This window comes from Propithecus coquereli, unplaced genomic scaffold (assembly GCF_000956105.1).
Source record: "Propithecus coquereli isolate 6110/MARCELLA unplaced genomic scaffold, Pcoq_1.0 Scaffold232, whole genome shotgun sequence".
In the NCBI taxonomy this organism is placed as follows: Eukaryota; Metazoa; Chordata; class Mammalia; order Primates; family Indriidae; genus Propithecus; species Propithecus coquereli.
This window is the reverse complement of record NW_012147864.1, coordinates 1,620,009-1,632,085: the sequence shown is the minus strand read 5'-3', so window position 1 is coordinate 1,632,085 and position 12,077 is coordinate 1,620,009. Positions and strand designations below refer to the sequence as shown.

General features: G+C 34.4%; 1 protein-coding gene across 1 annotated transcript in view; it reads right to left on the bottom strand.

Annotated features, from left to right (window-relative positions):
- The window catches only part of MYOZ2 (myozenin 2), a 37,451-nt gene that overhangs the window by 6,007 nt on the left and 19,367 nt on the right, over positions 1-12,077 (bottom strand). Inside the window, exons 4-5 of the mRNA XM_012645366.1 lie at positions 9,490-9,619; positions 5,883-6,066 (exon numbers count right to left, since the gene is read on the bottom strand). Of these exons, the coding sequence (XP_012500820.1) occupies positions 5,883-6,066; positions 9,490-9,619 (314 nt within the window). The remainder of the gene's footprint in view (positions 1-5,882; positions 6,067-9,489; positions 9,620-12,077) is intronic.

Genomic DNA, 12,077 nt, shown 5'->3' with positions numbered 1-12,077 from the left:
ATGAATATTATTTGTTTTCTAATCATTTGTTGCTGTATTAAAAAAACAGCAATTGTTATGCCAATCTTCTATTCTGTGCTCTTGCTAAATCCACTTACTAATTCTTACGATTCACATATAGCTTCTTTTGAATTTTCTGTAGACATAATCATGTCATTTGTGAATGACAATTTTATTTTTGCTTTCTTATGCTTATATTTATTTATTTTTCCTGTTTCTAGCTGGGGTCAACAAACAACATCTTTGTTTGAAAATGTATATGTAAGTTTTATTTTAACTTTTACCTTTAAGTAATATTTTCACTGGTATAGAATAATAGGTTGGCAGTTATTTATTTCACTATTTTAGCAGTATTAGTCCCTTGTCTTCCATAATTTCAGTTGGGAAATCAACTGTCTTATTTTTACTCATTTTAAGACAATGTGTTTGTTATTCCCTAGCTTTAAGATTTTCTTATTGTCTTTAGTTTACAATAATGTTTCTTTGTGTGCTTTATTTTGCATTTATTCTTGGGTTCTTGGGTTGTATAGTACTTCTTGAACCTGAGGCTTAATGTCTTTTGTCAATTTTGAAAAATTCTTGGCTAATAATTCTTCCAATATTGCTTTTCTCTCTTATTTTCTTCTGAAACTCCAATCATGAGCATATATTGACATTTTTATTACAGCTCCAAGTATGTCTTCTGCCATCTTCCTGTATTTTAAATCTTTTTTTCTCTATGCTTCAGTGGGAATTTTTCTGCATCAGTTTGCCAATCGTCTCTTCAGCTGTGTCCAATCTGCCATTAATTCCACTCACTGAGTTTTATAAATATTTCTATCATTCAATATAACACAAGTAGGGAAACCTAATAAAAACATACACAATTTTGTGTATACAATGAAGAATCTTGGAATGACTGCACATGTTAAGAGCTACTCCAGAGCCCCATACATGTCCTGCCCAATTGCAACCCCCTCTTGCCCCTAGTAGTAGTCATCAATATCAATATTTTGACTTTTGTGGTAATACAGTAACAAACTTAGGAATGATCCCTGCAAGCATAGTCTATGGTAATATAAACTTAAAAAATATTTTTTAAAACTTGAGGACATTATGCTAAGTGAAATAAGCCAGTTACAAAAAAGACAAATATTATATGATTCCACTTATATGAGGTACTTAGAGTAGAAAAAATCATAGGGACAGCAAGTAGAATGGTGGTTGTCAGGGCGAGGCAGGAGGAACGGGGAGTTAGTGTTTAATGGGTACAGAGTTTCAGTTTTATGAGATGAAAAGAGTTATGGAGATGGGTGGTAGTGATGGTCGCACAACCATATGAGTGTATCGTATTAATATTTAATACCACTGAACTATACACTCAATATAGTTAAGATGGTAAATTTTATGTTGTGTGTATTTTACCACAATTTTAAAACTTGAAGAAAAAAAAACTGTAGAGATTATTGGAGTCTGTGAATGGTGTCATTTCCCTTCCAGAGGGGATTTACTTTTGTCATGGCAGACAGTTTGACTTAGGGGGTGGCCTTTATTCAGTCTAGGGCATGTTGTTGGGAGTGGCATTTAGTCTGTGAAGACTGGTCTATTACTTATTTGCCTTTATTCCAGTGATGTAACCCTTTAGGGTTCCCAACCAAAATCTTAGACTATTTGCCAGGACTCCTCCTTGGAAGACCCTATACTTTTATTTTTGGTCTTCCCAGGCTTGAAATTGCCAAAAGATTTGCTCAGCTTTTTAGCCTCTTAGTTGCTGCCAATGAGTCAGCAAGTGCCTCCAGGGAAAAGCATCATCAATTGTTGGATTTCCATTTCTAAATTACCCTTATCTTCAAGATCTTGGCCTTCAAGTACCCACTTCCTTGGCAGCTTTTCATTTTTTTAAATAATTTTTTAGAACTATAATAGATTTTTCTGGTTATTTTATGAGGTCATTCTGATATAAACTAGTCTGCCATAGCTGAAAATGGAGATCCCACCTGTATGACTTCTTATTGTCTTATTCATTTGACATTTAAAACAAAGATATGATTACTGGCATACCTTGGCAGTATCGTGGGTTTGATTCCAGACCACCAAAATAAAGTGAATATTGCAATGAAGCAAGTCACACAATTTGTTTTTGGTTTCCCAAGGCACATAAAAGTTATGTCTACACTATACTGTATCTATTAAGTATGCGATAACATTAAGTCTAAAAAATGTACATACCATAATTAAAAATACCTTATTGCTAAAAAATGCTAACTATCATCTGAGCCTTCATAGTCTTTTTGCTGGTGGAGGGTCTTGTCTTGATGTGGATAGCTGCTGACCCAACAGGGTGGTGGTGCTGAAGGTTGGGTGGCTGTGATAATTTCTTAAAATAAGATGACAATGACATTTACTGCATTGATTGACCCTTCCTTTCACAACAGATTTCTCTGTAGCATTCAATGCTGTTTCATAGCATTTTACGCACAGTAAATTTTTTTTTCAGAATCGGAGTCAATCCTCTCTCAAACCCTGCTGCTGCTTTATCCACTAAGTTTATGGAATATTCTGAATCCTTTGTTGTCATTTCAACAATGTTCACAGCATCTTCACCAGGAGTAGATTCCATCTCAAGAAACTACTCTTTTTTGCTCATCCATAAGAAGCAACTTCTCCTTTGTTCAAGTTTTGTCATGAAATTACAGTAATCAGTCACCTCTTCTGATTCCACTTCTAATTTGAGTTCTCTTGCTATTTCCACCACATCTACAATGACTTCTTCCAGTGAAGTCTTGAACCCCTCAAAGTCATCCATGACGGATGGAATCAACTTCACCCAAACTCTTGTTAATGTTGATATTTTGTCCTCCTTCAACGAACCACAAATGTTTGTAATGACATTTAGAATAGTGAATCCTTTCCAAAAGATTTTCAACTTACTTTGCCTAGATCCATCAGAGGAATCACTATCTATGGCAGTTACAGCCTTATAAGATGCATTTCTTATATCATAGGACTTGAAAGTCGAAATTACTCCCTGATCCATGGGCTGCAGAATGGTGGTTATGTCAGCAGGTATGAAAATAACATTCATCTCCTTGTACATCTCCATCAGAGCTCTTGGGTGACTAGGTGTATCGTCAATGAGCAAGTAATACTTTGAAAGGAATCCTTTTTTTGATGGGGGAGGCACTAGTTCTCAAAAAGGGGCTTAAAATACTTAGTAAACCATACTGTAAACAGACGTGCTGTCATTTAGGCTTTGTTGTTCCGTTCATAGGGCACAGGAAGAGTAGATTTAGCATAAATCGTAAGGGCCCTAGAATTTTCAGAATGATAAATGAGCACTGGCTTCAACTTACAGTCACCAGCTGTATTAGCCCCTAACAAGAGAGTCAGCCTGTCTTTCGCAGCTTTGAAGCCAGATGTTCACTTGTCCTCTCTAGCTATGAAAGTCCTAGGTGTTATCTTCTTCTGATGGAGGGCTGTTTCTTCTACATTGAAAATATGTTGGTTAGGGTGGCCACCTTCACCAATGATCTTAGCTAGATCTTCTGGATGACTTGCTGCAACTTTTACATTAGCATGTACTACTTCACTTTGAACTTTTTTGTCCTAGAGACAGCTTCTTTCTTAAACTTCATGAACCAACCTCTGCTGGTTTCCAGCTTTTCTTCTGCAGCTTCCTCACCTCTCAGCCTTCACAGAATTGAAAAGGTGAGGGCCTTGCTCTGGATTAGGCTTTGGTGTAAGGGAATGTGGTGGCTGGTTTGATTTTTCTGTCTAGACAACTAAAACTTTCTCCATATCAGAAATGAGGCCATTTCACTTTCTTATCATTCATGTGTTTACTGGAGTAGCACTTGTAATTTCCTTCAAGAACTTTTCCTTTGCATCATAATTTGGCTAACTGTGCCAGAGGTCTAGCTTTCAGTCTATCTCAGCTTTCGACATGTTTTCCTCGTGAAGCTGAGTCATTTCTAGCTTTTAATTAAGGTGAGAGATGTGCGACTCTTCCTTTCACTTGAACACTTAGAGGCCATTGTAGGATTATAAATTGGCTTAATTTCAACATTGTGTCTTAGAGACTAGGGATGCCTGAGGAGAGGGAGAGGGACAGGGGAACGGCCGGTGGGTAGAGCAGTCAGAACAACATTTATTAAGTTCACCGTCTTATATGGGTATGGTTTGTGGTGCTCCCAAACAATTAGAATAGTAACATCAAAGATCACTGATCACTGAAAAAGTTTGAAATATTGCAAGAATTACCAAAATGTGCCACAGAGATATGAAATGTATACATGCTGTTGGGAAAATGGTGCGAACAGATTTCTTGCTTGATACAGGGTTGCCATAAACCTTCAATTTGTAAAAAACACAATATATCTGTAAAGTGCAATAAAGAATAGAACAATAAAATGAGATATGCCTGTACACTGTTTAGTTGTTGTTAAGAAGACTTCTAAAGCTATACAGGTAATAGACAAGGCCTTAAATTTTAGGCACTCTTTTACATATACTTTAAGGACAGAAGGGATCTTAAAGCTATGTGTTTAGTATGTCTGTGTATCACATCATGTTTTGTTTCATCTGTTAATGTTATTTAATGACAATAAGGAGTCTAAGAATACACTGCCATGTTCATTAAATTTAACTCAAGTTTTTATTTCTATGTGGATGTATATATAAAAAGGAATAACATTTTCTTAAGTAAAGGAGAAGTATTAGCAGGTTAAATTTTCTCTCTCTCTCTCATACACATACACACATACAATATGTTACATTTAACACAGGGGGCTGCATTTCCTATTGGAGAGTATTATGCTCGTTGATATAGCACTCACCTGGTATTTATATAATCAATAGGATCTCTTTATAACTGACTCAGATACAACACTGTGTTTGTAGAACTGTAGGCAGGCTGCTCAGAAGGTATGGGGAACTGAAGCCACAAGATACAGAGAAGTCATATTGCATCTCTTATCTCAAAAGCCTGAAGTATTACATTATTTTTCATTTTTCCCAAGTGTTTTGCTTTTTATAATTTTCTGCACTCTCACTTTGGAAGAAAAATTATAGCATTGATTAAAATAGGCCTCCCAACTGCCTTTCCCTGACATTCCTCAATCTCTCTTTGAATTTTATGGTATGCCTCTTTTATACAATAGGTATATTACTAATATAGTAGTATGTAAAAGCTAAAATTTTAATAATGTAATAATTAAAATCCTAAAGACTACTATTGAAATGAAGTTTATGTGGCATTCATTTTTGTAAATCAAAGATTTACAAAAGATTTACTCCTTAATTTATTCATTTTCAAATGACTAGTTATTAAGCAGCCTATAAATTGAGTCTGATTTTTTTTGTGAGTATGAGCTAGCATACTGAAGATATGTTTATATTTTTGGTAGCATAAGTTTTGATTTGTACGTCTGCTAGAATCTTGGGCCATTAAATCTCTAAATTACTTTTAATCTGGCCTAAATCCTACAAAAATATAAACTGAAATCTGGAGTTACACAGTAATTCTCATATAGCCCTGTATGTGAATTATTTCTGAAATTCTTGAACCCCATTTGAAGCAACACATAAACTAATATCAATCTTTGAATTAGAAATTATTATTAAAATAACATTTTTGAAGTATATGGGGATAATCTTGGTGTTATAACAATGATAGTTTCCAAATCTTTTTCTTCATTTTTATACTAAAAAGGACCAAGTTAAAATATATTAGTAATATTATAAAAATGAGTCTTTGCCTAGGCTGAGAAGACATTCTGTGTTGCTATTTAGATTCTTTTCTTAAAATAATTTTTTTTTTCTACCAGAAGATTGAGTTCTCTGTGCCACAGTGGAAAAATCTTGGTATTACATGCCAACAGTGTCACCCAGCATGATTGAATTACCTGTTAAAGCTCTTGTAATCAGGCAGTTCTGCCTTTCCTTCAGGCTTGAAAAATTTAGGGGATAACACCTCTGAAAGCTCCGGATCACTGCTAATGGCCTGTTCCCAGGGAGACTGATAGTACTTAGGGACAGCTGTGGTGTTGAATCTTTCAGGAGGAATTTCCTTCAGTGGTCCAGAATATCCTTTGGAAAAATATAGCAAGAATAAATAAACACAGTGCTTGAGAGTTACTAAACCCCACCTAACATTTTACCATGTTTAATTTTTCATGCTGGGGTAAATTTATGAACAATGCATCCTTTTGATGATCCCTTAGAAAACAGCAGTCTGATACTGGAGACATTTTAAAACTCCTTTAAGCTTATGGAACTTTAAAAAGAAACCATTGTTCTTAATGTTTAATTTTTCCAAATCATACTGTTATTTTTTTCCTTGACTATCTTAGTATACATTGGTTCAAGTAAAACTGTTCATTTAATTTTTTAAAAATTGTGCCCCTTGGCCGGGCGCGGTGGCTCACGCCTGTAATCCTAGCACTCTGGGAGGCCGAGGTGGGTGGATCGTTTGAGCTCAGGAGTTTGAGACCGGCCTGGGCAAGAGTGAGACTCCTGTCTCTACTAAAAATAGAAAGAAATTAGCTGGACAACTAAAAATATATAGAAAAAATTAGCTAGGCATGGTGGCGCATGCCTGTAGTCCCAGCTAGGCGGAAGGCTGAGGCAGGAGGATTTAGTCCAGGAGTTTGAGGTTGCTGTGAGCTAGGCTGATGGCAAGAAAAAGCTAATAACTTTTTTCTTTTTTTGATATGCGAATTATTTACAGGAAAGAATGTGTATCTGCTTACCGTTTCAGAATTATTACAATTCAGCAATGCTATGTATCAATATTTCTTGTTCGATTTTTAAATATATTTTTAATATAAACAATTTCAATTCAAAGAAATTTTGTTTCTACAGTATTATGGCATTATAATACACTCGTTGATTCATGTTTGAGAAAACCTGGATAGACAGTTGGCTAATCAATAAAAAATTAATTTGCTAAATTGGAATAAGCTATAGTTTGCTTCCTGAACTTGTACTTTTCAACGCATTAACCAAGAAGGAAGAATCCATTATACAGTCTTGCTTCGTAGTAAACTATCTAGTAACTCTCAAACTCTCCCTTTTACTCTATACTGCATAGATATTTTCCAATATTTAGTAATTGGATATTTAGCTTTAAATAGCTATATGAATTTGTACTTTTAAATTTCTCCGAAGTTAAACACTGCATGTTCTCACATGTGGAAGCTTTAAAAAAGTTGATTTCATAGAGGTAAGAAGCAGAACAGAGGATACCAGAGTCTGGGAAGTGTAGGGGGAAGGGAGAGATAGGGAGAGATTCCTTACGGGATACAAAATTACAGCTAGATAGGAGGAGCAAGCTCTAGCGTTCTATACCACTGTGGGATGACTGTAGTTATTAATAACAATAATATACCACATAGTTTCAAATAGTTAGAAGAAGGATATTGAATGTTCCTAACACGAAGAAACGATAAATGTTTGAGATGATGGATATGCTAATTACCCTGATGTGATCACTATACATTACATGTATCAAAAAATCACTACATACTCCATAAATATGTATAATTATTATATGTCAATTAAAATAAAACTTAAAAAGAATCAATTAGAGCTAGACCAGTTGTGTTGCAGGGTACTTCTATGAGGTTTTGTTAAATGAGAAAATTCAGATACAGAAAAGTGCGTTTAATATATTACTTAATAAGGTAAACAATTATTCCATCCTTCCCCCCAAATTTTTCCTATCTCTTTTTTGTCTATTATGTCTATTTTTGGTATAAATTTATGGGTTAGAGGTATAATTTTGTTACATGAATATATTGTGTAGTGGTGAAGCCAGGACTTTTATGGTATCCATCACTCAAATAAAATACATTGTACCCCTGTGTCTATTCTTAGTGTATGAATTCCTTGAGTATAGAAACTATTCTTCTATTCATTTTGCAATTCCGTAGTATATAATAATGACCATATCATAAAAGTTCCAAGTGATGAGGGCACCGAATAGCATCAACACGAATTTTTCCATATGTTCTCTCTCTTCCTATTTAAAAAAATAAACCTGCAAAAATTAAAAAGCAAGGGGTTTCAGTACAGTAATTGGAGCTAAAAAGAATATGTGTGTATTCTGTCATGTAAGAAGGATATAAAGGTGGATGGGGAAAGAATTAACTTGGAGTGCTTATGATATGTTAGCGACTGTACTTATATTATCACTCTTAATTCTAACAACATCCCAGTGCAGTGAAATTTGCTTGCCTTATTACAGATTGAGGAAACTGAGGCCCAAAGAGATTTGTTTTCTTTCCCAGCATAGTAGTTAAATGGGAAGAGTAGTAAAAATAGGAGTTATAGGGTTGAACCCAGATCTGTCTGATTCTAAAGCTTCTTTCTTTTCCCATGTGGTTCATGATAGACGCAAACCCTGTTACCTGCTTTTCTGCTATAACTTTTGGTTGCATGCTACTGAAGAACTTTATTAAAATGCTTTATTTCAGAATTTTATGTATTTTAATTGTGCCTAATTGGTCTCCTTCAATGTTATTTTACTGGTCTATCAGTAGTTTTTCTCATTGTGTTCAATAGGAATGCTGTAATAAATCTAAGCTCAGCAATTACATATTTTTAAATGAGATTTAATGTTATACAGGTGTTTCACTCACACATTTTAAAAAATAGTATTACATTTGAGAAGCATTCTAGAAGTGCTTTTGCTAAATTTATTGTTTATTTTACAAAAATAGACAGGTATCACTAATTTCAAGATAAAATTATTTAAAAATCTACTTTATACATTACTCTCGAGGAAATGCTTGGATTTTCAAAGACACTTGCCATAAATTACTTTGAAAAGTCATTGTCTAAATAGATAATACAGTTCTTTGAAAGATTTCATATTTTAATATCTAACATTATTTCTAAGGAATGTGTACTAACTGGATAAGAATTTGCTTTGCTTTTAAGATAACGAACAAACACACACTCTTAATAAGAGAAACTGCATTTAAAGCCCTTAGAGGGAGCAGAGAGTAATAAAAGCAGTCTCCACAAGGTTACTTCATATGAGGCATTTGTGAATTTGGTACCAGATCTGGTTTAATTCTTGATCAATCAATATGGCCTCATAGACATTCACAACCTCAGTTTCTTAATTTGTAAAATAAGGACTACAATTACTATGTCATGGAGTTATTGTGAAATTAAAGAAGATAATATATATCACAGCATTTCATAAATTTTACAGCCCTATACAAATAGAATTTCAATATAATTACAAATGACTTAATTTTCAATGTAACAAGTGATTCCCAACAAACTCAATGGACCTCTAAAGGAACATACAGCTACTACAAATGTTTTACATGATTCCTTTAGGTCTGAATTTTTCCATTTATCTTGAATTTATCCACAGAACATAGTTAATGAGAAAAGCTATATCATTTAAATACCATTTAGTAAAGGCTTCAAATGACTTGAGACCTATCTTTAAGTACACAGCAATTTTATTGTTCTATTTGTAAGGGGATTAGTTACCTGGTGCAATGTTGTCTGGATTTGGAGGGCTTCGTGGATCCGGGGTGTTGGGAGGAGTCGAGGGCGCTTGCTGGGAGCCACCTTCCAAGTTGTTTCCCTCCAGTTTCCCGTTCTGCATAGCAATGCGGTGCTGTATTTGATCAAAAGTAAACTGCTTAAAACTCAAAAATGTTAGGCACACTGATAGGAGCTATATATGTAAGACTCCATTTGTATATTTATAATTTAAATACAATGTCACTTTATTCTATGGGGCCTCAATAATTTACATGGTAATATGGTTGAGAACTTGAATGAGAAATTTTACTGATATTAATCTAAGATCTGTTTTATGATGACAATCCACTTAATAATAATTAAAGCTGAAATTAATTGAGCCTTACTGTGTGCCGGGCACTGTGTCTAGTGGTTCATATCAATTATTTCATTTTCTATGCACAACATTCCTATGAGACAAATGTATTTAATTTTTAAATCTTTATTAATCTAATAACGTAGAGTATATTGGCCAAACATCTGGCCTAGTAATTCTTATATTACCGTTATATTTTATGGTTGAGCCTTAGTTAGATTCTTTAATGTGTGGAAAGTTTTTAAATTTAATCCAAAATTAGAACAGCAGTCATATATACCCACACCAGAAAAAAACCCTAAACCCAAAAAACCATTTGTACTTTAAGTTACATGTCTTGCAGAAGGAAGAATTTGTAACTTTTAGAGAATAAAATGCTGGCAAAAGACATTTGTTTTACGTTTTAGATAAATTTGTTTTGTTATTATAATTTAGGATTTATTCTATGGTAATAATATGGCACCTTAAAAAATGTTCAATTTGCATTTTAAGAGAGAAAAATAGACCTTGTGGTAGGTTAGGTCCTCAGAAGTATGGCCAGGCTTTATTCTTATAATAAAACATTGTTTTAATTACATAAAGGGAATATGTGTATATTAAAAAGAAGTGCATAAGGTCAAATTATCTTTTAACTTCAGATAGAAAAATTTAGTGACGAACATAGCAAATAGAAACCAATTTTGACTTTTTTCTGTGTAACATGCAGAAAATAGTGGCTAATGTTTTTTCATGTCTATATTTGTTTGTAAGATTTTGTGGTGAAATATACCTTTACATTTTAATACTTATTTAACTTCATAGAAATTTCAGGATAAGACTGTTTTGTTCTAAAATTCAAATACTATAATTAAAGGCCATAAACTCAGGCCTTACCTGATAAAATGATGAAGAAAGTAAAATTTATCTCCATTTTCATGCCTCAGCCCCAGTGCTTTTGCACTCGTGTTAATCTCCGCAGCATCCCCAAAAGTCTACTTTCAAATCAGTCGTCTGAATTTAATCCTTTTTTCTTTCATCTGCCTCATCAAAGTTCTCATTTTCCCAGAGCAGATAATGTCAATGATAAAATGAAATCCTCATGAATAAATTATATTTGTAAAATATTGATAATCTGACTTGATGTACTAACTTTCCAAGATCGTATATATTTTCAAAGAAAAGTTTTTTAATCTCTATTAGAATTTGAAAAGGCACGTTTGGGAAGGACTTTTCTCATACCTGTCTCTGCTAGAGGTTAAAATTTATAGCAAAAATATTAAAATTTTAAACATCTTTAAAACTTTAAACATCACATTTCTTAACTGCAAACCCACTCTCACGCTCACACTTTGCTGCATAGTGAATGAGCTGAAATGTTTTAGCCTTGTACTCAGACCTGCCTACGTAGTCTCACTTGGAGTCAGTTTTCAAGATGTACCCTAAGCTTCAAACTAAACCACTTACGATTCCCTCATTATCTTATGTGATTTCCTACCTCTGATTCTTTGATCGCGGGAAATTCCCTGGCAGAAGTCCCCTCTCCCTATTACCATGGTCACATCTGTCCTAATTTAAAAACCGCTCCTTCCCTGATTCCCTCCCACCCTCCAATCAAAAGTTTTGTCTTTCTTCCTGCCACTTCCATGTCATTTGCCATAGTTTGCCTTTTTAATTATCTTTTGTGTCCTGTTTTATTTACTAGCTTGTTATCTGCTTGAGGACAGGGAGTTTTATCTTCCTTATCTGTTTGTCTCTTGCAAAGCCTATTATGGTGCCTCATGTAGCACAAGTAGTCAGTGCATATTGCTGAATTTTTAATGAATAAATCTCCAAATCCAGCTGATTTTTACTACGACCTTTTAAAAAATGTCATCTTCCTGTTCCACTTCAGTCTCCATGTGCCTGTGCTCCTTATTGCTCACACTTTTATTATATGGTAATCTACTTTCTGTTCATTTTTTCTATCAGCCTGAATGCTAATGCTTCTGAGTGTGGCATTGCTCCAGTCTTTAGAAATTGTTCCTTATTGCCTAGTGAATCAAACATAAACTCTTAGGCCTGGCAATAAAGATCTCGTACTCACCTATAAACGTTCCCTCTCATTCTTGGCACCTTTTCACAAGCCAGTCCCCACTGCTAGCACCTGCCCTCCTGATCCCACCGCTCTCCCACCTGCGTGGAACGCCCTCCTTCCTGTTCTTTACCAAACCTAATTCTGGGTTTTCTCTAAGACCCATCTTAAAATTCCTCTCTTCTT